This window comes from Enhydra lutris, unplaced genomic scaffold (genome assembly GCF_002288905.1).
Source record: "Enhydra lutris kenyoni isolate GAN:26980312 unplaced genomic scaffold, ASM228890v2 scaffoldscaffold26, whole genome shotgun sequence".
Lineage (NCBI taxonomy): Eukaryota > Metazoa > Chordata > Mammalia > Carnivora > Mustelidae > Enhydra > Enhydra lutris.
Window position 1 is genome coordinate 26,719,951 of NW_019154110.1, and position 25,206 is coordinate 26,745,156.

General features: G+C 51.4%; 1 protein-coding gene across 1 annotated transcript; it reads left to right on the forward strand.

The window, feature by feature from the left end:
* Positions 1-136: 136 nt before the first annotated feature.
* On the forward strand, positions 137-24,604 carry LOC111151566 (tetratricopeptide repeat domain 25). Its single transcript, XM_022509637.1, has 12 exons — positions 137-378; positions 2,729-2,860; positions 3,086-3,236; positions 3,936-3,997; positions 4,268-4,433; positions 5,743-5,967; positions 6,132-6,339; positions 13,492-13,578; positions 15,650-15,846; positions 19,001-19,101; positions 22,375-22,459; positions 23,877-24,604. The coding sequence occupies exons 1-12, from the start codon at positions 265-267 to the stop codon at positions 24,437-24,439; spliced, it is 2,091 nt and encodes a 696-aa protein (XP_022365345.1). The 5' UTR covers positions 137-264; the 3' UTR covers positions 24,440-24,604.
* Positions 24,605-25,206: the final 602 nt, after the last annotated feature.

The following is a 25,206-nucleotide window of genomic DNA, read 5'->3' on the forward strand; positions in this document are numbered from 1 at the left end:
ACACCGCCCAGCGCAGCCTCTGGGCAGTCAACCGCCACGCGCACATCACGCCCTCGCCCACGCCCTGCTGGGCCGGCGCATGCGCACGCTGGCGGCGGATGTACCGCGGCCTCCCGCCCGGGGGGACCAAGGAAGCGAGGGGAGGGGCCGGAAGCAACTCTACGCTTCCCGGTTGCTAAGAGACGAGGCTTCCAAAAGGCGACGGAGGTTCTCCGGCTTCTTTTCCTCCCTTTTTCTGCTTCAGCGTCACCGAATCCGGCCACCATGTCGGACCCAGAAGCTGACAGCTTGCGAAGCACCTTTCCCTCTTATATGGCGGAGGGCGAGCGGCTGTATCTGTGCGGAGAGTTCTCTAAAGCCGCCCATAGCTTCAGCAATGTGAGTCGTGAGTCGGGCTCTGAACCTACCAATTACCCATCACGTCTGATTCCTGATAACACCGAGGTCCCCATGGTACCCGGAGGACCCTGTTGTTTCTCTTATTCATTTGTTCCTGACTGACGCTCTACTGTCAACTACTGTCACTGCCTCGCCATTTTCTACCATTTCCCTCTTGACTTCTGCCCGTGAATAACCGTTCTCTGCATTAAGAGTGGCTTCTACTTTTTTACTGGACTGTTGTGTGACTGGCCTCTTCCCACAGAGCAGCCGCAATTTCCCATCCTTGGCTGGGGAATGGGCTTGGAGGCTGCGTGGACAAGCAGTGAAATCTCAAGCACACAGCTGCTCACAGAAGAGGGCCAGTACATAACATTATTGTATATAGTCTTAGTACCAATTGCTCAACCCTACCCTATGGGGATTGGGTGCTGTTTTAGGATATTAGGCACTAATATCCAAGATATTAGACAACCCTATGAGGGAGGTTCTGTTATTACTCCATTTTATAGATGAGGAAAGTGATAGAGAACTTGACCACATGGCCGAGATCACTGAACTGGCAAGAGAAAGTTTTCAAACCCAGGCACTCAGATTCCAATGCTGAGGTGCTAACCATCATACATACTCCCTCACAAGTAAGCTATTTGATGTTCTTTTTTTTAAAAAAAGATTTTATTTATTTATTTTAGAGAAAGAGAGAGATAGAGTGTGCACTGGGGCTGGGGGGGGGGAGTGGAGGAGGGGCAGAGGGAGAGTCCATCCCAAGCAGACTCCATCCTGAGCCGGGAGTCCCACTCAGGGCTGGATCTCAAGACCCTGAGATCACGACCTGGGCTGAAATCAAGAGTCCGGTCGCTCAACCAACTGTGCCACACAGGCGCCCCAAGCAATTACCTGTTCTTACCACAATGTCTTTTACAATGTATAGCCTACTTCTTAATCAAGAGGAAGTGGTAGGATAGCCCTCTAACCATTCCCAGGACTCCTGCTAAAGTCAAGCTTTTCCACTGCTACCCAGAGTCTTGTGTCCCTTTCAATCACCAATCACACCCTAAGACCAGATTGGTTGGCCGGATGGGTCAACAGCTGAGTTCAGGAGCCCTGCCCCCACCCATTCTCCCCCTTCAGGCAGAGAGAAAAGAACACCCCGAGGGAAAATAGCTTTGGTGAGAGAAGTAGACTTCTTCCACAAAAGCCAGTAGCTACTTCCTGTTCCTGGAAAAGTAGAAAGGTCTTAGAAAGGTGTGGGTACAGTATGATGCCTCAGGAATGACAGTACATCACAGCTCCATTGATGATTTTCTTTTCTTTTTTAAAATTTTTATTTATTTACTTATTTGACAGAGAGAAAGAGAGAGAGCACAAGCAGGGGGAGCAGGAAAGAGAGAAGCAGGCTCCCCACTGAACAGGGAGCCAGACAGGACCTTGGGATCATGATCCGAGCCAAAGGCAGCCGCTTAACCAACTGAGCCACCCAGGCACCGCTTTTCTTTTCTTTTTTTTTTTTTTTTAAAGATTTATTTATTTACTTATTTTGAGAGAGAGAGAGAGTGTGTGTACTCATGTGGAGGAAGGGTCAGAGAGAACAGGAGAAGGAGAGAAGCAGACTCCCCACTAAAGGCAGAGCCCTACCTGGGGCTTGATCTCTCAACCCTGAGATCATAACATTAGCCAAAATCAAGAGGCAGACGCCCAACTGACTGAGCCACCCCGATGCCCCTCCAGGGATGATTTCAAACAGAAGAGTGGACACAGGGACCAGGAGAAGTGTTCCATTCCCACTTTACTACCCAAATCGCAGTTTCAGTTTTGCTAGCATTTTCATCTTGATCTCCTGAAATATGATTCATTCACAACAAGCTAGGTAAGAAGAGAGAGTTAGGGGAATGGATGACTCAAGTTGCAGATGTCCTAAAACCATTTCGTTAGCCTTCAGAATGCTTAGCCTCTAAAATGTATTTTGAGTGTTGTGCAGCCATTTGGGGTTTGTGGTTGAATTGGGTATGCGCTAAAAATCCCAAGCTTCTGTTGCCTGAGTGGACTGGAGGAATCCCCGACATTTGAGAAATTCAGTATATCCACCAAGTGGTACATTCATACGTCTCCACCAGGGGCTTTCACAGTAGCCAGTGATTTGACCTTGTTCGAGATGAGCTATAGGCAGACAATCAGTGGACTGAGCGAAGATCAGTGTCGTGCTGCTTTTGGTTTGGAAAGTTCCAGAGACCTGTTTGCTGGTCTGAGGAATCCCCTTGAAATGCTGGCAGGGGGGGTGGGATGCTCTTTCCCATCAAGCTTCTACATTGTGCTGCCTGATGCCTGTCAACCTGGGTGGTTCCTTTCTTAGGCTCTTCACCTTCAGAATGGAGATAAGAATGGCCTGGTTGCCCGATCCAAGTGCTTCCTGAAGATGGGAGAGCTGGAGAAGTCCCTGAAGGATGCTGAGGCTTCACTCCAGGGTGACCCGACTTTCTGTAAGGTGACTCAATCTGGCTTTGCCTGTGGCAGCCTCTGATGAGAAGAAGTTGAGAAACCAGCCAGACTGCCTAGGGTTTGATGCCTTTTTCTCTCCCTAGGTCACTTACCTAGCTATACCTGTCCCTGTATCCCAACCTTGATCCTCAACCCAGGACCCTCTGCTCCACCACACTTAAGTCCTATAAGGCCGTTTCTGCCACCTCAATTTGATTTCCTCTCATTTCAGGGAATTTTACAAAAGGCTGAGACCCTGTACACCATGGGAGACTTTGAGTTTGCCTTGGTGTTCTATCATCGAGGCTACAAGCTGCGGCCTGACCGAGAATTCAAAGTTGGAATTCAGAAAGCCCAGGAAGCCATCAACAACTCAGTGGGAAGTGAGTGACCATGGGACCTATACCCTTATCCTGGGAGGCTCTTGGAATCCTTGGGCTTGGAAGTACAATGAGTGAGCAGCCACCACCAGGCCTGGAGGGAGTCTCCTGCTTGGATTTGGTTGTTGCTGATTTTGTTGAAGATTAGGAACTAATCTGTCCACCCAGAGGACCAGCCATTGATCCACGATGCTCAGCTCTGCAACTTCTTGTTGTCCTCTAAGCCAGATGCAAAATCTGTTCACATTAGGCCTGTCTTTGGGCTGGTTTTGTAGGGTAGAGTGGGATCCTGAGCCTAGCCTTCCCTAGTTCCTGGCTTCTTCTCTTACCACGAACAAACGAACCAAGGACTGGCCTTACCCATTGGCTTAGTGGCAAGGGGGAGGAGGGAGGAGAGCAAGAGTTTGCCACTGTGGGTGGCAGAGTGTGAAAATTGCTGGGGATGGAGAGCTCCCTCAGTGCTCAGGGACTGCCTTTGTTTGGAAATCTGGCTGCCACGGCCTTAGGCTAGGAGGGGCTGCCTAGCTCTTCGGAGAGTGTTATTCCAAACATCCTCTACCATCAACCTGCTGGGCTACCTCAGAGCCAGCTTTGCCACAACCTCTACCACTTCCTGCCAAAGGCAGGCATTTCTACATAAAAATATGTGATAGGTCATGCTTGAGGGCCTGGCACACCTGAGCCCAGCCTCTTTCCTTACAGGTCCTTCTTCAGTTAAGCTAGAGAACAAAGGGGATCTATCCTTCTTAAGCAAGCAAGCTGAGGTAAGGGCTCTGGTTCTGATATCATATCCCTCCCAAGGAAGTGGCCCTCTAACCTGGGGGCAGTCAGCTCCATCATGGGCAGCTGTGGGATTCTGCCCCAGCTCCAGGGGGGTCTTGGGAATCTAGCTGTTCCCAGACCAGACCACTCCATGGTCCTTGACCCACAGAGAGGTCCTGGAGGAAATGTCTGGGATTGCAGAGTCTGGGACCATGTCCAGGTACTCAGTGTTCCTTGTTGAGGCTCTACTGGGTATTGCTCCATCTTTCCAGAGTATGAAAGCCCAGCAGAAGCCTCATCCTGTGAGACAACTCGTACATCACCCCAAGAGGGAGTCCAAGAGGAAGGGCTCACTCAAGAGTGAGAAGATTGTCCGCCAGCTCCTGGGCGAGCTCTACGTGGACAAGGAGTATCTGGAGAAGCTCCTACTGGATGAAGGTTTCAGATACTTTGTTTGCAACAGGGAACTTGGGGCAAAAGAAATCCCGGGCAGGTGCTTAATACATGAGCTGAGAGAGAGCCTGTCATGTAACAATAGTTTATGGACAGAATTTCCTAGTATTCTTGTTTATAGGTGAGGAAACTCAGGTGCAGAAAGATTAAGTAACTCACTGAGAAAGTTATATATTGGTAAACGGTGACATGGCTCTTGGGGTTGAATCTAGGATGCCCAATTTCAGAACCAGTGCCCTTAGCACTATGGTACCCCTGGGAGGGAACCCTAGAGATTGGGGTTCCTTTGTCACCTGGGTCCCTGGAGGGGTATCCCCTGAGCCTTCAATTTGTAAAAAGGGCAAAGGAATCCAGCTCGGATATGCTAGGAGGGGGATCCTACGATAGTAGTACTAGAATGTTCCGAAATCTCATCTGGTCTACTCCCTCCTTTTATAGATAAGGAAAGAGAGACCCTGAATGGGGAGCAACTTGTCCAAGATGACAAGCAAGTTCATGGTGAAGTCGACCCCAGAGGCTGGCCTCCTAACCTCCAGTCTAACACTCTTTCCACTATACCGTGCTGGCAGTGACAGGAAGTAGGGCAGAGCCTTGAAATGAAATGGGAGGGTGGGAGTATTGCCATTAGCTCCTAAGCCTGAGCAGGGATCATCCTTGAGTCAAATGCCTTTTCCCCAGAACTGCCTTCCCGAGGCTATCTGCAGGGTTCCCCACAGGTCTGTGTCTCAGGAGCCCGAAGCACTTCTCGATCAGCAGTCTGAACACTTTCCTCCAGAGGAGCTTCTGTGGAGAAGGGGGTGGCCTGAAAATTACCCCAAAAGGCCTTGCCATTTTGCTACCAGCTCTAACCTCTGTGGTCAGGCAGGCAGCACACCCTCCAGCTCCCTGCCAGCCCTGGCCCACTTGGCACCCGGGCAATCCCTTGGCACTGGCAACCGGGGCCAGGTTGTGCATTCATACTCAGTCTCCTCAGAGGACACAACTTGAAATAAGGGGGCCCGAGGGCTGTGGTACTTTCAGACAGCTATTTGCCAGCTGCCCCTTCCACTAGCTCCTTGTATCTTGCCATAAGAGGCCTGTGTACAAAGTTCTACACCATGGGAATGCCTGAAAGAGGGGATCTGGCCTCACCTAGGTCCATGTAGAGCCACTCTGCTACCTACGTGCTCTTGCTTTCCCCAGCTCCGAGCAGTACTCCCCACTGGGAACCCCACAATAGGAATCCCCAGGCAAGAGGAGGCGGCTCCCTCAGACGCCGGCTTTAGTCACTTCCTCCTCACACCATTTTTCCCAGACCTGATCAAGGGCACCATCAAGCATGGCCTGACCGTGGAGGACCTCATCATGACAGGCATCAACTACCTGGACACTCGCAGTAACTTCTGGAGGCAGCAGAAGCCCATCTACGCTAGGGAGCGGGACCGGAAGCTGATGCAAGAGAAGTGGCTGCGGGACCGCAAACGTCGTCCCTCACAGACAGCCCATTACATCCTCAAGAGCCTCGAGGACATAGACATGTGTGGGTGCTGTTCTCAGAAGGGCGAGACCTTTGCCCGGTGGTGGGAGAGCAACACAGGGGCCCGAGGTTCCGTTGGCCAGCAGATCGGATCTGGGGGGAGGCAGGTCTTCCCGTCAGCCTGAGGAGACTGCTGCCGCCTCCATGTCCCCCGTTTCCCTTCCCAGTGCTGACCAGCGGCAGTGCTGACAGTAGCCTTCAGAAAGCGGAGAAAGTACTGAAGAAAGTGCTCGAATGGAACAAAGAGGAGGTGCCCAACAAGGACGAGCTGGTTGGAAGCTTGTACAGCTGCATAGGGAATGCCCAAATCGAGCTGGGGCAGATGGTCGCAGCCCTGCAGAGCCACAGAAAGGATTTGGAGATCGCCAAGGAATAGTGAGTGCCCGGGGCAGGCCGAGCGGTGGGGCCCTACAGAGAGCAGGGCAGAGGTTGCACACGAGCCTTTTGCCAGGGCTGCTGGTGGGTGAGCTCCCAGGACTGAGGTGAAGAGGCAGACCTAGATTGTCAGCTTTTTTTTTTTCCAAGATTTTATTTATTTATTTGACAGAGAGACAGAGGTCATGAGTAGGCAGAGAGGCAGGCAGAGAAAGACGGGGGAAGCAGGCTCCCTGCCGAGCAGAGAGCCTGATGTGGGGCTCGATCCCAGCACCCTGAGATCACGACCTGAGCCGAAGGCAGAGGCTTAACCCACTGAACCACCCAGGCACCCAAGCTTTTTTTGCCACAAAGAGGAAGGCAGTGGCTTAGAACGCCAAAAAGCTCCCAGAGGTTTGATTCTGAGGGGACAGGTCCTTTCTTAAATCATCTCAACAAGCACACATCAATCCCAGACCTGCCAGCTGCTGCCAGCCTCGGGAATGCCACAGGGACCAGATAAAAGGGTCATCTCTCTGCAGATGTAAAACAGAAAGTGACATAGCTAAAGACGGTAATCGTGGGCAGTGTCACGGAGGACATGTAGGGGACGCAGGGCTAGGAGAAGTGCATTCCAGGAGGATTTCACTGGGCACTGGGGAGCGCACTCAGTCTGCGGGAGGGCCCCGAAGCAGGCAGGAGGAAGCTCAAAGCCAGAAAGCACAGAGCAGTGCCAGGGGAAGAGTGGCCAAGGGGAAGCCAGACCAGATGGCAGGGGGCAGGTCCAGCAGGGCCTCAGATACTATGGCGCTGGCTGAGAGCCTGGGCTCTGGAGTCAGAGTGAGCCGGGCTTCAGAATTGTGCCCTGCAGCCGTGGGACCTTGGGCAAGTCACTTCACCTCTCCCAGCCAGGTCTCTGCTGTCCAGTGGGCATAACAGTCGCCCCTTCCTGAGAGGGTGGGAGAGGACAGGCAGAGGTCCGGTAAAGATCTCAGGACGGTGCCAGGTGTCCATAACCATACTAATACCAACCATCAGCTCTTCCCCAGACTTGAGGGTACCTCAAAGGTGCCATCACTTGCTGGGCATCCTGGTTCTAACCTTTGGAGCCCTCCATGACTTTCTCCTGCTCAGTCTCCAGTTGTCCCACAGTCTGAGCCTCTCCCTACCTCCCATCATCCAATTTCCACTCACAGGGCAGGTCTCTGCTCTCCCTGCCTCCAGCTGTTCCCACGCGCCACCTCCAGAGGCCTGCCTTTCATCCAGCAGTTCTTCCCCTGCTGACACACAGGCCCTGGCCCCTCGTTGCCTGCAGGTTAAAACCACATGCCTTCACCTGGCACTCAAGGCCTTATCTGAACCCACTTCCACGCAGTCCTCCCACATCACTCCTCCATTTGGGTCAAACCACATTTCTTTTTCTTAAAAGATTTAATTACTTACTTAATTAGAGGGAGAGTGAGCATGAGTTGCAGGGAGGAATAGAAAGGAAAGGAGAGGGAGGGGGAAAGAATCTCAAGCAAACTCCATGCAGAGTGCAGAGCCCGATGTGGAGCTCAATCTCATGACCCCAAGATCATGGCCTGAGCTGAAATCAAGAGTCAGATGCTTAATAGACTGAGCCACCCAGGCGCCCTCAAACTGTATTTTTTTTTTTTTTTTTTATTTGACAGAGATCACAAGTAGGCAGAGAGGCAGGCAGAGCAAGAGAGGGAAGCAGGCTCCCTGCTGAGCAGAGAGGCCGATGCGGGGCTCGATCCCAGGACCCTGGGATCATGACCTGAGCTGAAGGCAGAGGCTCTAACCCACTAAGCTCAAACTGTATTTCTTAACCACCCCACCCTCTCCTTACTCACCTGAGCCCCACGTGCTATTCATTCCCAGTTCATTTCTCACTGGCCTTTGCCATGCTGAGAAGTATCTGGTACTGGCCATTCCAGAGGCAGAAAACAAGCAACAGCTTTGGAGACAAAGCTGACTTTTGATTCCTGGCTTTGGTAGTCGGAAGCTGTGTGGATTTGATTAAGTTGCTTGTCTTCTCGGTTTGCTCGTCTCTAATGAAGGTATATTAATACTGACTCATAGAGATTATGAGGATTAAATAAAATATGTATGCACAGTACCATGGGCCCAACCATCTCCCGTGCCCTTAACACTCACTTATAATCTTAACTTCTCAGCAGACCTCCCTCCTGAGCCCCAGGCCTGCATATCCAACTGATTCCAAGACATTTCCACCTTGGATGTCCCAAAGGAACCCCACATTTAACATGTCCAAAGTGGAATCCCTTATCTTCCTCCCAAACCTCTTGCTTCAAGGTTCCCTCTCTGTGAGGATGGCACTGTTATTTGTCACTCAGTCCCCAGGAAGGAGCCCAGACAGCTTCCCAGACCCCTCCCTCCATGCTCACGCCCAGCCAGCCTCCATGTTGTTTGGGCCTCCTTCCTGTCTCCGTGGTGCTTTTCTGTTTTCCTGCCGCAGCTCAGTCCAGACCCTTCTCACTTCTTGCCTGATTTCTCCAACCTGGGTTTCCTGCAGCCCAGCTGCCCCTTCTGTACAGAACCAGTCCAGTGGTAGGACTGGGATAAAGTTCCAGCTCCCAGTTCTGCTCAGTTCAGGCTGCTCTTCCTGATCTGACTTCTCCTGGCCCCAATGGACCCAATTCTGTCCAGGCCTCTGGGCATCCTGAGCCGTCCCACCAACACCTTGTGGCTCTGCTCCTACAGCTCCTAAACAGGACTCCCTTCTCTTTCTTCATCAACTCCCCCCTTCCCGTCCTTCACAATTGTAAATGTATCTCCCTTCAGGAAAATTCCAAGTGTCCCCCACATGGTTTAGAAGTCTCCCTCGCCCTTGGTGCTCCCTCTCTGCACTCCATGTGGATCATGGCTCCCCTGTTAGACTATGGATTTTGGAAGGGACTATCTTACATCTCTTTCTCTTCCCAGCACCTTCTGCGCAGTAGGTGATTAATGCCTGCCAAGCAGCTAAATAAACGAAGCTGTTCCTCAGACAACATTAGTCCCTTTTTACCACCCACAAGGCCTCCGGTCTTGTTTGTTCAGGCTCTCCCTCATTCTAATCAGCCATGCCCCCTATTGGCTCCCCATCTCCAAAGCCTGCTGGCCCTCACAGCACAGATCAAACCCCAGCTTCTCTCAGAAGCATCTCCAGTGGCCCCAGCCCTCATCTTCCCCTCCAGATACTCTAGGTGATTTGATTGCATGCTTTCTCATTGCTATTGTTATTTCTTCTCATATAATATGAATAAATTAACATATTACAACTTATTCATTCATTCATCACGCTGTACCTGAGCCCCCATTCTACAAGGGGGGCCTCCATCAGAGCAGCTGTGGGAGCACCAGGTGCGCAGAATGGCCATAGGTCCAGGGAGAGAGGCAGGTGGGAGCACTGCTAGGAGCTCAGAGTTCCAGACAGGACAGGTCAGCCAAGTGGACGATGGGGAGGGAGAGGGGCACCCTAGGCAGATAGAAGTGGCAGGGATGAGAGATGCAGGGCGCGGGGTCAAGACCTGTGGGGAGTAGCAGTCTGGGTCCCATGCTGGGGAGGACTGAGGACAGAGGAGGAGTCTATTTTCACACAAGTACTAGGGTTAGTGTTGTACTCGGTCTAGAACTCTGGGGCACTGCGATGCAAGCAGAACTTGGATGTCTTCCCCACCCCCACCTTCCACCACCACACGCCACTCATTTACCTGCGACCATGTTGACACGCATCCATCTGGCCCCTTTTCAATGTATTTACCTACATATTTATGTACCTATGCACATACCTAGGATTCTTTCTTTTTTTTTTTTAAGATTTTATTTATTTGACAGACAGAGATCACAAGTAGGCAGAGAGGCAGGCAGAGAGAGAGAGGAGGAAGCAGGCTCCCCGCTGAGCAGAGAGCCCGATGTGGGGTTCGATCTCAGGACCCTCAGATCATGACCTGAGCCGAAGGCAGAAACTTTAACCCACTGAGCCACCCAGGCGCCCCCATACCTAGGATTCTTAAAAGCAATTTATTTTTTTATGATTTTTAAGAAGAATGTGTCTTGGAGAGGGTCTCGTTCTTCAAACGGCTCCAGAGAAAAGGAATTTCAGTGTGCATAGCCATTTCTTTAGCTACATCACTGTAGGACACTCAGACTGTTCCATTTTTGCCATCAAGCACAGCAACATTTGTTTGCGTGCTTCTGTGGGGAGAGGGATGTTTTGATGAGATGTGCATGTTTTAAAAGGCAGCTTTGGCCACGGTTGGGGGAGGATGAGTCCAGGGAGCAAAGTGTCATGGGAGACATAGGAGCCCACTGGCTGCCAGGGCCTTGAGGGACAAAGAGGAGGGAGAGTGGGAGGAGATGCTGGGTGTGCATTGGGGGACATTTTTCTGCTTTGTTGGGGAAGAATTTTTTAACAGAACAATGTTCATATGGTAGTAATGGTAAAGAACCCATGTAAGGGGAGCAATTATCTCCTTTTTTAATGAAAATATCTTAATCTCATAGGCACCTGGGTGGCTCAGTTGGTTAAGCATCTGCCTTCCACTCAGGTCATGATCTCAGGGTCCTGGAGTGGAGCTCCACATTGCATTGGGCTCCCTGCTCAGTGAAGAATCTGCTTTTCTCTCTCCCTCTGCCCCTCCCCCTTCTTGTGCTCTCTCCTCTCTCTCTCTCAAATAAATAAATAAAATCTTTTAAGAAAAAAGAAAATATCTTAATCTCTTTTCTGATGTTACAGAAATACTGTAAACAATTCAAACAATATGGATAAATGGGTAGTTTCCCTCATACTTTCATTTCCCTTGGATAATCACTGTTAATAACTAGACTTACATCCTCTCTGCTTTTAAAAATGCCCATTTTGGGGCGCTTGGGTGGCTCAGTGGCTTAAGCCTCTGCCTTTGGCTCAGGTCATGATCTCAGGGTCCTGGGATCGAGCCCCGCATCAGGCTCTCTGCTCAGTGGGGAGCCTCCCTCCTCTCTCTCTTTGCCCATCTCTCTGCCTACTTGTGATTTCTCTCTGTCAAATAAATAAATAAAATCTTTAAAAAAAAATGCCAATTTTGGGGAGTGCCTGACTGGCTCAGTCAGTGGAGCACATGACTCTTGATCTCGGGATTGGACTTGGAGCCCCACACTGGGGGTAGAGATTGCTTGAAAATAAATTATTTTAAAAAAAATGCCCACTTTTTATTCATTCACTTCTTTTTTGGTGAGTTAAAACAAATTCAGTTTGTTTTTTTTTAAAGATTTTTTTAAATTTATTTTATTTGATAGAGATCACAAGTAGGCAGAGAGGCAGGCAGAGAGAGAGGACTAAGCAGGCTCCCTGCTGAGCAGAGAGCCCGATGCGGGGCTCGATCCCAGGACCCTGGGATCATGACCTGAGCCGAAGGCAGAGGCTTTTACCCACTGAGCCACCCAGGCGCCCCCAAATTCAGTTTTTTTAAAAGATTTTATTTTATTTGCTCACTTGAAAAAGAGAGAGAGTGAACGGACAGGGGAAGAAGGGGAAAGAGAGAGAGAGAGACAGAATCCTAAGCAGACTCCATACTGAGCACAGAGTTCAATGCGGGGCTCAGTCTCCCAACCCTGAGATCAGGATCCAGAGATCATGACCTGAGCTGAAACCAAGAGTCTGACGCTTAACTGTCTGTGCCACCCAGACACCCCATATTCATTCTTTTGTAGTTCTGAAGGTTAGAAGTCTGAAGGCATTCTCCCTGGGGCAGAACAAAGGCGTTGGCAAGGCCATGCTCCCCGCACAGGCTCCAGGGAGAATCTGTTTCCAGCCTTTTCCACCTTCTAGACTCACACTTGGTTCTCTGTGCGCCTCCTGTGTGGCCCCTTCTTCCACTATCAGGCCAGGAACACAGCATCATGCCTCAAGCCTGCATATTTATTTTTAGCACAGATGGGGCAACAGTCATAGCACACACTCCTATAATCTGACTTTTTCACTGAGTGTGTCAGGGACTTTTAATACACAAAAAGCGTCAGAGCTAGGGCACCAGTTAAGGTTGTTTCTAAGGTTTATTATTATAAACACTGCTATAACAAGCGTTTTGTCACATTATCTTCTCCAGGTAAATTCCTAGAGGGGAAATTGCTGCATCAAAGGGACATGTGTGTAAACTGCTGAGTGATTGTTCTCTGGAAAGGTTCCCCGTGGTGTTCATTCATGCCACAGGGCATGAGAGGACTTGTGTGCCCCAGCCCTGCCTCCTGGGCATCATCCCTCCAACTGGACTGGACTCCTGAGTTCCTGAGGCCAGGGCCTCTGTCTGCTTTTCTTCAGTTACCACAGTGCCTAGAATGGCCAGTTTCTTTTTCTTTCCTTCTCTTTTTTCCTCCCTCCCTTCCTTTCTCTCTCTCCCTTTTTTTCTCTCTCCCTCCCTCCCTTCCTTTTTTCCTTCCTCCCTCCCTCCCTCCTCCATCTCTCCCTCTTTTCCTCTCTCTTATTTTCTTAAGTAGGCTCCACACCTAGCATGGAGCCCAACATGGGGCTTGAACTCATGACCCTGAGATCAAGACATGAGCTGAGGGGCACCTGGCTGGCTCTGTTGGTTAAGCATCTGACTCTTGGTTTCAGCTCAGGTCATGATCTCATGGATTATGGGATCAAGCCCCGTTTCTGGTTCTTTGCTCAGTGGGGACTCTACTTGAAATATTCTCTGCCTCTGCCCCTCCCACCTAAGTAAATAAATAAATCTTTTTTTTTTAAGATTTTATTTTATTTTATTTGACAGATAGAGATCACAAGTAGGCAGAGAGGCAGGCAGAGAGAGAGAGAGGAGGAAGCAGGCTCCCTGCCGAGCAGAGAGCCTGATGCGGGGCTCGATCCCAGGATCCTGGGATCTTGACCTGAGCCGGAGGCAGAGGCTTTAATCCACTGAGCCACCGAGGCGCCCCATAAATAAATCTTTTTAAAAAATGTATTTATTTGATAGAGAGCAAGAGCACACAAGTGGGCTGGGGGAGAGAGGCAGAGGGAGAGGGGAAAGAGGACTCCCCACTGAGCAGGGAGCCCAACAACCCTAGGACTCCATCCCAGGACCCTGGGATCATGACCTGAGCTGAAGACAGATGCTTAACCCACTGAGCCACCCAGGCGGCCCTAGGATGGCCAATTTCTAATGAAGAACATATCCTGCTTCTTTGCCACAGTGATCTTCCTGATGCTAAGTCGAGAGCCCTTGACAACATTGGCAGGGTTTTTGCCAGAGTTGGGAAATTCCAGCAAGCCATTGACACGTGAGTGACCTCGGCTGCCCCTTCCCCACCTGACGGCCAGGACCTCCCACCCTCCCACAGACTCCCAGCCTGGGACCCGCATGACAGGCAAACAGAAGACCTGAGTTTGGCTCCTGGCTCTGCTGGGTGACCATGGGCAAACCCCTTTGTCAACTCTGAGGCTCATCAGTTAAGGTGATTGACTTGAATCAGCATCTGCTCACAATTCCCCAGTCAGAGGAATCACCTGGGGCACAGGTGTGTGAGTTATGGGGATCTCTGCATTAAAATTCTGATCCTGCAGGTCTGGGTTGGAGCCCAGGAACCTGGTTTTTGTTTTGATTTTTGCTTTGTTTAAGAGTTTATTTATGTATTTGAGAGAGAGAGAACTGGAGCATGAGTTGGGGGGGGGGGGACAGAGGGAGTGGGCGAAGCAGGCTCCCCGCTGAGCAGGGAGCCCAACAACACTACGACTCCATCCCAGGACCCTGAGATCATGACCTGAGCTGAAGACAGATGCTTAACTGACTGACCCAGCCAAGAGCCTTCAGGAATCTATTTTTCACAAGCACTACCAGGTATTCCTTACCTTGAGCAAGTTCAGGAGCTGATCGATCAGCTGGCCTCAGGAACCTCTTCTGAGGCTGTTCTGTGAGTCTGTGGGGTCATGGGGTCACTAGGAAGGGAGGCTGAGCTCTCCAGAGCTGGACTGAGTTAGACTTATCCACCGGGACCCTTCTGTTCCACATCACTTGGTTTCCTGAATGGCCCCTGGTGTCTATGTGCTAAAAGACAGAGGAGTCTGAGAGTTCATTCACCTGTTTGTATCTTTCTTTCTTTCTTTTTTTTTTTTTAAAGATTTTATTTATTTATTTGTCAGAGAGAGAGAGAGGGAGAGAGAGCAAGCACAGGCAGACAGAGTGGCAGGCAGAGGGAGAAGCAGGCTCCCTGATGAGCAAGGAGCCCGATGCGGGACTCGATCCCAGGACGCTGGAATCATGACCTGAGCCGAAGGCAGCTGCTTAACCAACTGAGCCACCCAGGCGTCCCTGTTTGTATCTTTCTATAAGAAAATGTTTTGCAGGGGTGCCTGGGTGACTCAGGTCATGGTCCTGGGTCCTGGGATTGAGCCTTGCATTGGACTTCCTGCTCAGCGGGGAGTCTGCTTCTCCTTCTGCCCATCTCTGGGCTCATGCTGTCTCTCTTTCTCTCAAATAAAAAAAGAAAATATCTTTTAAAAAAGAAAATTTTGTAGTAAATTTGTGCTTGTTGTTAAAATATTGATTTGGAGGGGCGCCTGGGTGGCTCAGTTGGTTAAGCGACTACCTTCGGCTCAGGTCATGATCCTGGAGTCCTGGGATTGAGTCCCACATAGGGCTCCCTGCTCGGCGGGGAGTCTGCTTCTCCCACTGACATCTCTCCTCTCATGCTCTCTCTCAAATAAATAAATAAAATCTTTAAAAATATATATATTGATTTGGAAAAAAGAGCAGCAGAAAAATTATCTCACCACCCAGAAACGATGACTAGGTCTAATCCTCATCTAACTTTATTGGTATCTCATTTGTTGTTGTTGTTTTTTAAATTCTCATCTTTTTTTTTTTTTAAGATTTTTATTTATTTATTTATTTGACAGACAGAGATCACAAGTAGGCAGAGAGGCAGGCAGAGAGAGAGAGAAGGAAGCGGGCTCCCCGATGAGCAGAGAGCCCAATGCGGAACTCGATCCCAGGACCCTGAGATCACGACCCGAGACGAAGGCAGAGGCTTTAACCCACTGAGCCCCCCAGGCGCCCCCATTCTCATCTTTTCTGTGTGGATTTTGTCTTCTATATATTTAACGATACTCTTCAATGTTATTTGTATGTTATTTGAAATGCAAGTTTACAAACAGGATTTTCAATTGTTGTTTCAGTTCTATCTGTAAATGTACCAAAGGAGCTCTGGCCATTTCAAAATCTCTTAATGCTTTACTGGCTCTACTCCCGCGTGGGAAAGAACTGGTAGCTGGAGAACGAGTTCTGCTCAGCCTCCTGTGGCCAAGTCATGGGTTTGAGTGGAAAGAAGTGACCCTGGTTCTTCACATTCCCAGGTGGGAGGAGAAGATCCCTCTGGCAAAAACCACCCTGGAGAAGACCTGGCTGTTCCACGAGATTGGCCGCTGCTACTTGGAGCTGGACCAGGCCTGGCAGGCCCAGCATTATGGTGAGAAGTCCCAGCAGTGTGCTGAGGAAGAAGGAGACATTGAGTGGCAGCTGAATGCCAGCGTTCTGGTGGCACAGGCACAAGGTATGGGCATGGAGAGAGGACTCTCTGTGCTACCTTTCCCAGGCCTCTGGCTGAGGGGACAGGCCAGGGCTGGGGACCCTTATCATCCCAGTGTGTCCCTGGCCAGATGAATGTGGCCCCTGAGAGTGGGGGATAGAGTCCTTCATTTTGACTGGTTTGCAGTAAGTGCCTCCTGTAAGCGTGAGAGCCGGGAGCACCCCAGAAGCTGCCCCGAGGATCTCAGCTGCAAATCAGCCCAGCATTGCATCATCATCAAAACAGGGCCACTTTCTCTGGCCTTGGAACCCGTCTCGTGTGCATTCTTGCACTTAATCACCGCATGAGCCAGCAACGAAGGTAGTATTGTCCTCCTTTCGAAGATGGGGAAATGGAGGCACTGCGTAGTTTAGCTGACTGCCCAGGTCACCTGAGGGATGTTTTCAGAGTGATGCAGATATTCTTTTTTTTTTTTTTTTTTAAGATTTTATTTATTGGGGCGCCTGGGTGGCTCAGTTGTTAAGCTTCTGCCTTTTGCTCAGGTCATGATCTCAGGGTCCTGGGATCAAGCCCCACCTTGGGCTCCCTGCTTGGCGGGAAGCCTGCTTCTCCCTCTCCCACTCCTCCAGCTTGTGTTCCCTCTCTCACTGTGTCTCTCTCTGTCAAATAAGTAAAAATAAAAATCTTTAATTAAAAAAAAAAAGATTTTGCTTATTTATTTGACAGAGAGAGAGCATGTCAGGTGCTTGATGGAAAAGTCCTAAAACTGGGTTGTGGGGATCGTTGTACAACTCCATCAAGTTACTAAAAGTCATTGAACTGTATACTCACAAATGGGGCATTTTATAATATCTAAATTACTCCTCAGTAAAGTTGTTGAAATAACCCAGCAAGGGGCAGGGGTGAGCAAGAACAGATGAGACAGGGTTGGTGGTATTTTGAATTGTTGAAGCCGGGTGACGAGTCATAGGGCCTCACTATATGTCATCTATGTTTGTGTATATTTGAAATATTTCATAAATCAAAGTTAGAAAGGAAATGGCTGGAGGTCACAGGTCAGTAAGCAATGAGGCTGGGACTAGAGCCCAGGCCCCTGCTCTAGTCCCAGTGGGGGAGGTGATGTGGCCTGGGCTGTGGTCAAGGGCATCATCATTCATTATTCTTACCACAAATACTTTCTTGGCACCTTTGAGGCACCAAGCAGGGCACACAGTAGGAATAATCTTTGATGACCTTGTCCTGCCTTCATGTCTGAGAAGTCACTTTGAAGCAGAAACCTTAAGGATGAGAAGGCACCGACTATTCTAAAAGCTGAGGACCGCACTTTCCAGCCAAAGGAACACCATGTAGGAGGTGGAGAGGAGTTTGGGGGATTTAAGAAGCTGAGGGAAACCAGGATCAGCCTTGAGGGCCAGAAGGTCTGGATGGGGTGGACGAGGAGGAGCCAGATCCGCAGGGCCTCATGGGCCTCGTTACAAATCAGAGATTCTTCCCTAAAATCACAGTTAGACAGGACCACTGGAAGCTTGAAACTGGGGGAAGGCGTGAGTACTAGAGCTTTTCCTAGAACCCTTTTCTGTTCTCAGGAGGGCATAGTATAAGCTGAGGGGGAAATGCGATGTACCCCTCAGGGTCAGTGTTGTCCTTAGTCTTTTTTTTTTTTTTTAAGATTTATTTACTGGGGCGCCTGGGTGGTACAGTCAGTTAGGCCTCCGACTCTCGGTTTCAGTTCAGGTGCTGACCTCAGGGATGTGAGATGGATCTCCAAGTGGGCTCCGTGCTCAACAGGAAATCTGCTTAGGTTTCTCTCTCCCTCTCCCGCCGGCCCTCCCCGCTGTGCATTCTCTCTCTAAAATAGATAAATAAATCTTAAAAAGAGAGAGATTTATTTATTTATTTTAGAGGGGGTGGGGAGAAACTTTAGCAGATTCCATGCTGGGGGTGGAGGCAGGAACAGGGCTCCCATCCCACGGCGCAGAGGTCAGGACCTGAGCTAAAACCATGAGTCTGACGCTTGGCTTTTTTTTTTTTTTTTTAAGATTTTATTTATTTATTTGGCACAGAGAGATCACAAGTAGGCAGAGAGGTGGAGGGTGGGAGGGAAGCAGGCTCCCTGCTGAGCAGAGGACCCCCCCCCCACCAGATGCAAGGCTCGATCCCAGGATCCCAAGACCATGACCTGGGCTGAAGGCAGAGGCTTAACCCACTGAGCCACCCAGGCGCCCAAGCTTAACAGACCGCACCACCCAGGCTCTCCTCCTCCGTCTCCTCTTGAGGACTTGCTTGGCCCCAAAGGCCCCTGGAGAGCCAGGCAGTCACTGCTGCTTTCAGTTTCCCCAATCTGGGATGGAAAAACCAAATGCAGCTGCTTGGAGCCCCTGGGTTCTAGAGGCCATCCAGTCTCGGTGCGGAGCTTCGGGCCTGGGGCCTCCTGTCAGAAACCGTGGGCAGTTGGTCACACCACCTCAATGAGGTCCCAGCTGCAGCACTCACCAGCTGGGGGAGGGAGCTGGGACAGCTGCTGCTTCCTCTCGGGGTTCAGATTGCACCAGTGTGGGGGCTGGACTCCAGTTGCTGGCCAGTGAGTCACAGCCAGCCCTTTTCCATCTGATCTCGGTTGGTCTTCACAACAGATGAGGTCAATTTGAATGAACATTTTTAAAATACCGGTTTCCAGGGGTGCCTGGGTGGCTCGGTTGGTTAAGCGCCTGACTCTTTTTCTTAGCTCAGGCTTGCTCTCAGGGTCGTGAGTTCAAGCCCTGGTACCAGGCTCCACATGCAGGGAGCCTATTTTAAAATATGTGTGTGTGTGTGTGTGTATTTCTATATTTTATATATATGTTTTATTTGCTTATTTATTTATATGGGTTTCTATTCCTGGAACAATCCTATGTTGGGGCAAGATGGGAAGATGGGATTGTCCCTCTGCCCTGGTGACACATGGTGTGCGCACAGGCCCTGGCCCAGACCCTTCTTTCCTCTCTGACCTCTCTGAGAGGGCTGCTAGCCAAGACTCGGGCTCCTAGGTTCTGGTAGCCAGAAAGGGAGGAGATGGGCAGCTCTATGATGCTGCCTGAGGCCTGGGGCTTCTAACTGACCCTGGGAGGGGCTGGGCGGTCACACTGTCCAACACACAGTGTCACAGTCTCCTTGTGCTTGCCTCCTCTCTGCTCTCCAGTCAAGCTGAGAGACTTTGAGTCGGCCGTGAGCAACTTTGAGAAAGCCCTGGAGAGAGCGAAGCTGGTCCACAACAACGAGGCGCAGCAGGCCATCATCAGCGTGAGCTGCCCACCCTGCTGGGCCCTGGCTTCGGGGAGGCCGGGAGGCCGTGGGGGGTTCCTCAGTCCCTGGGTCAGCCAGAACCCGGGGATTTATTACCCACCAGCCGCAGGGGTAGCGCCTTTCAAATGCTCGCTGACACTCTCAGTGTGTACAGCAGCCCCATGTACCTATTTTTATTTGAAATAAACAATAGAAATGGAAGTTTTACGAAACACATTTACCTTAACTATGTAGGCTGGTATTTCCTGTTATATTCTCCCATAGTTTCCATTTTCTTTTCTTTTGTTTTTTATTTTTTATATTTTTTATTTTACTTTATTAAAAGATTTTATTTATTTATTTGACATACAGAGATCACACGTAGGCAGAGAGAGAGGGAGGAAGTAGGCCACCTGCCAAGCAGAGAACCCGATGCGGGGCTCGATGCGGGGATGCGGGGCTCGATGCGGGGATGCGGGGCTCGATGCGGGGCTCGATGCGGGGCTCGATGCGGGGATCGATGCGGGGCTCGATCCCCGGACCCCAAGACCATGACCCAAGCGGAAGGCAGAGGCTTTAACCCACTGAGCCACCCAGGCGCCGTTTTCTTTTGTTTGATGCTGGCTGAACCTTCAACTGATGTTAGGGCTTGCCTTTTGGAAAATGCTGCCTCCTCCCGGAGACAACAGGAAATACAGCGTGACCGCCTCCCTCACAGGCCTAGGGAGGAGGCCCCATGCTGCTCAGCAAGGCAGCCTGCCACATACCTCTATTTAGATGCCAATGAATTAAGAGTAAATAAAATTTAAAGTTCAGTTTCTCAGTCACACAGCCACATTTCAAGGGCTTTATAGCTGCCTCTGGCTGGTGGGTTCCCAAGAGTGCAGATCTAGAGGATTCTTTTTTTTTTTTAAGATTTTACTTATTTTACACAGAGAGAGAGAGAGATCACAAGTAGGCAGAGAGGCAGACAGAGAGAGAGAGGAGGCAGCAGGCTCCCAGCTGAGGCAGAGGACCGGATGCGGGGCTCGATCTCAGGACGCTGAGCGAAGGCAGAGGCTTACCCACTGAGCCACCCAGGCACCCTGAATTCTTATGGTGGCAGGCATTTCTGTTGCATAGTGCTGGTGTAGACCGTAAGCGTCGGGAAGCAGAGACTGGCGAGAAGCCCGAGGAAGCCCGCAGGTGCGTCAGACTGGCCGCCACTCCCAGAGCCGCTCCAGGCAGCTGTGCATCCTCAGGAGGGTCAGCACACTGACCTCAAAGATGCAGAGTTTGCATGAGTCCCCTGGCCTCCCCACCTCCCACTGCCCACCCCCCCCCCGCCCCTTGCTGCCCCATGTTGAAATGCCAGAGCTTCCCACCAGCACGTGGCTGGAGCCCAGTAAGCATCTATGGCATGAATGAAGCAGGGCCCTTGTCCTGGGCGAGCTTGCCCCTGTGATTAAGAGAGGCCAGGCATGAGGGGCGCCTGGGTGGCTCAGTGGGTTAAGCCTCTGCCTTTGGCTCAGGTCATGATCTCAGGTCCTGGGATCAAGCCTCGCATCAGGCTCTCTGCTCAGCAGGGGGCCTGCTTCTCTCTCTCTCTGCCTGCCTCTCTGCCTACTTGTGATCTCTTTCTCTGTGTCTAATAAATAAATAAAAATCTTTAAAAGAGAGGCCAGGCATAATAATGAGGGGGCACCATGAGGGCATTGTCTTGGGGACCATACCGAAGGTTCAACGGGAACTCAGGAAAGGGAGCAGGGACCCTGGGAATTGACAGGAGAATTCTCCAGTTGGGCCTCCTGCTGTGCTTTGAAGGACCAGGACAGACGGGTTTGGCCAGGCTGAGAAGGGGCAAGAGCACTGAAGGCACCAGAGGCCACAGCACTGAGGGGTCTGTGGGAGGCAGAAAAGAGCCCCTGGGCCTGGATGCGAGGGCCAGCTCACCATGGCAGAAGGAGTAGGGCCAAAGGACCCCAGATATTCGGCGGCCCAGCCAGGACGTGGAGGGCTGGGAATGGCAGAGGCGTGGCCTGACCTACTCAGAGCTTTAGGATGTGAGCTCATGGTTTGTGGAGGACCCTGGTGAGGGTCCCTTTCCTGTCATGGTGGGGAAATCGGTCCTGAGAGATTCCACCTCGTGGCAGTCTATGCCCCCCTTTCACCCTTCCCAGGGCTTAGGCCTTCCACGCTGCTGTCTTCTTCCTTCTATGTGTGTGTGTGGGGGGGCAGTGTCAGCTCCCCAAGTATGCATCTCGCCCTCTGGAGGAAGAGCGCTCCTTCCCTGAACCATGGGGCTGCCCCCCAATTCCCACGCACCATCTCTCCCCCCAATGCCCTTCTACAGGATCGCCCTGCAAGCGGAGAGCAACAGCTCCACAGTCCAACCCAGTAAATCTCTGCTGGCCCCTGGCTGGCTCTGAGCTGCCCAGCCCAAAGGTGACAGCTGTGGTCCTGGGCCACAGGAAGCTTGCTCTCAGCGGGAAGGTTAAAACAAAAACCCCTTGTTCCTGGCCAGGGCGACAGAAACTAGGGGATGCAGGGTGAGAGCGCCTGAGTGGGCGAGACAGGGCTGGGCTGTCCCATCAAGGCGGGGCATCTGGGGTTGCCCTGAAGGCTGGGCAGGGTTTTGAAAATGAGAGGCAGAGAGAAAAGACCCCATGGCCTTGGTGACCCCTCGTGAGACCAGGTCCCTGTCACGTGACCCTCCTGTACTGGCAGCTCCGGGCAGGAAGGTGCACTCGCTGCCAGATCAGCAGTCCCCCTGGTCTCTCCATGGATGGTTCCTGACTTCTCCCGAGCTTATCACGGCTCTGCCTGGAACAGCCAGGCTCAGCACAGCCTGAGCCCCAGGACACAGGAAAACTGAGGATGCCCCAGGGGCCCCTCTCAAGACAGGCCAGCACCCCAGTCGCACCCGGCAGTGTGTTTCCAAGTCCCCTCCGTGGCTTGCTGCTTTACTTAGAGGCTTCACTGTCTCCACATTGGCTAGAGCCGAAAGAAGCTTCTGGTAAAGAGGTCGAAATGAGCAGACGAGAGGCAACTCTGAAATACATACCGAAGCCCAAGGAAGTTGAAATTCAAGTTACCTGCAGTTGTGTTTATCTCCTGCCACCTAGTGTGGCTAATTCCAGCTCCATAAGTCTAAACCCCGGGCTCAGAGTTTGCGTAGGAGCCCAGAGAAAATGGAGGGCAGCGAGGCTGGTGCAGAGCCCTGGCTTCTGGGGTTGGGGCTCAGGTGAAGAAAGGGAAGGTGTGGGTGCCAACAGGGGTTAAGAGGGGTCACCAGCTCCTCTCCATCCACAGGCCCTGGACGATGCCAACAAGGGCATCATCGAAGAGCTGAAGAAAACGGACTACAGGGAGACACTGAGAGAAAGGAGAGAGAGAGGTGAGCACCAGGAGGGAGCGCCAGGGTCCCCGTCCGTGCTCCCCAGCAGCTCTTCTAGTCCTGGGGTTGGGTTCCTTGGTGCAGGAGAAGGAGGTCCAGCCCTTGCCCACTGTTCTGAGTGCCCACTCCTGTATTTCTCCAATTAACTCATCAGATATTAGTTAAGCACTCATCATGCACTGGGAAGGTGTGGGATTTGGGGGAGACTTAGGTTTGGCTTCTGTCCTGGAGGAGCCCACAGCCCCGGGGAAAGCCAAGAGACTTGAGTTGTCAGCAAAGAGGCTCCTGCGTGTGAGTGGGGAGCAGCAGGGGTGAAGACACAGGGTTGGGGGGGGCGGAGGGAGAAAGACGGTTGTACACAGCTTCTGCCTGCCCCGCTGTGGTGTATCAGTCCCTCAGTGCGGCAGTGACCCCTCCGGGCACCAAGGCTGAAGTCGTCTCTGACCCAGGCCCAGGGGGAGATGGGGTGTGAGGTTTCTGGGCACCCCAACAGCCAGATGACAGCCCTTTATTATCCAGTGCCTGCTATGTGGTGGCTGGATCGCCTCAGGGAAGGCATCTGCCTCTGCTTCACAGGCCCTCAGAGCTGCTTTCGGGAGCCACAGGGGCCATAGGTGTGAAGAGATACAGCAAGGAAAGGGCAGAAGCTGCAGTGTCCTCCCTCCCTTCCCCTGGTCCCCTGGGAAGCCTGTGTGCCAGGGAGGCCCTGTGGCCCTCGGCAGTTGCCGGGCACTTCCCTCCCAGAACAGCAGGCGGCAGCATTGTCTAGGTCTTCACATGGTGGTCTCTTTCCTGCAGAACCTAGGGCCCCTGCAGGCATCTTAGAGACCAGGAGCTTCCAGGAAGAGAGTATGGGGGAGACTCTCATGGGGAGGGCATTGTGACTTTTCTCTGTAGCTCATAAAAACAGGGAGCTAGGATCCTTTTGATCAATAAAATAGCTCTCCAGCTGAACTTCCTGCTAACAGTCTGCTCATACTTTGATAGGGAACCTCCCAATAAATGATGAATGTGCTTCCCAGGGACAAAGAGTAATGCAGAATGAGGAGGCTGGAGAAAAGAACCCCTCTGTCATTTCCCAGCACCTGTGTTACTTGTTGTAGGGAAAGAGAATGTGCTCTGAGAGCAGACTATCCTGGGTTTAAATTCTGACAGTGTGACCACTGGCTGTGATTTCTCTGTCATCAGTTTCAGGTCCTTTGATGACAAACTCAGATCACTGACACGATGCTGTGAATTCCATGACAACCGCAGGACATTGCCTCTGCAGCCCGCTCAATGCCTGGATCAGGGCTGGTGCTCAGGAAACAGTGACTGGCTGTCTCTCAGAAGCACAGGCCCCAGGGGGTTGAGATGACCCCAGGCCCAGAGATGGACAAACTTTTACCTTTCTTCCTTCCTTTCTCTTGTTTTTCAGAAGAGGCAGCTGAATTGGAATCTTTGAGAGAGGCGGCTACGGGGAAGGAGAAGGAAAGCATGAGAAGAGGGAGAGACGAGTTCGAGAAGGTGATGAAGCACTGGGAGCGAGAGCCAGCTGACAGTGAGAAAGAGACAGAAGATGAGTTGTCTCAGGAAATTCTGAGGGTCGCAGCAAGTGGACAAGAAGAAAACAGGCAGAGAGAAATAGAGGAAGCCAGCTCCTTCAGGAGAATAGGGCTGGGAGCCGCAGGGCGAGACTCAGGAGATGTTGCCAAGAGCACGTCCAGAGACCTGGGTGCAGGAAGCGAGGGAGAGGAGGACAGGAAACCGATTGAAGTGGGCAGAATGGAATCAAGAGAAATTTACAGGAGGCCTCCAGAGCTGGACCAGAAACCCCCAGGAGAATTAAACAGAAGGGAATCAGAAGGACTGGAGAGTCAAGTTTCAGAAGACAGCAGAAGAGAGTCAGAAGAAATAGGGCAAACAGAACTGGGAGAAACAGCAGAAGTGACAAAGGCAGAAAATGGTGAAGACATGGAAGAACATGAAAAAGATGAATGAAGCAGCAGGCATCAGGACCAGGGACCTTGGGGATCTTATTCAACTGGACTTGGATTTTCAAGCTGAGATTTGTCTCTCATAGGAGAACACGTGGACTGGGCTCCACAGGTCGCTTCTGCCTCTTTCTGCTACTGTTTTCCCTTTCAATAGATATCTTTCACTCTTCAAAACCCTGAGTCTGTCTTTTTGCCTCCCTGCTCACCCACAAGAGCCTTAGAGAATGAGGACCCCCCGCTCAGGGTACCACTCTCCAAGCAAAAGCATTTCAGGATGGTGAAGAAACAGGTGATCTCCAAGGGACCAAGCTAGCTTAAAGAGGGGAAGAAAAAGAAAGTCCTGGGAGGAGAGGTACATTTGTGCAGACACTGGCCATGGGTTCATCTTGTTGAGTGACTGCTGTGGTCAGGGCACTGTGGGAGGCTTGATGGAAGAAGTGATGATGGGACACGCTGAAGCCTGGCAGGCACAAAGAAGTGAATGCTGGCATTGAAATGGGCATTATGCTGGAGGAGCCCAGAGGAAGAGAGCTCCTGCCTCAGAACAGGGAGCAGTCCCTAGGAAGAGTGGCAGCTGGACTCCACCTGCGCCACCTCCAGATGGTACAGTGAAGTAAATCAGACTCCACAAGCTGGTTTCCTCCTCCGTAGAACGGTATCTGCCCCCAGGGTTGGCATGAGACTTCTCTGAGTGCTCAGCACAGCACTTGGTACAGGGGAAGCTCTCCAAAATCCAACCCAGCTTTTTCGGTGGCTTCGCAGAGGAGGTGG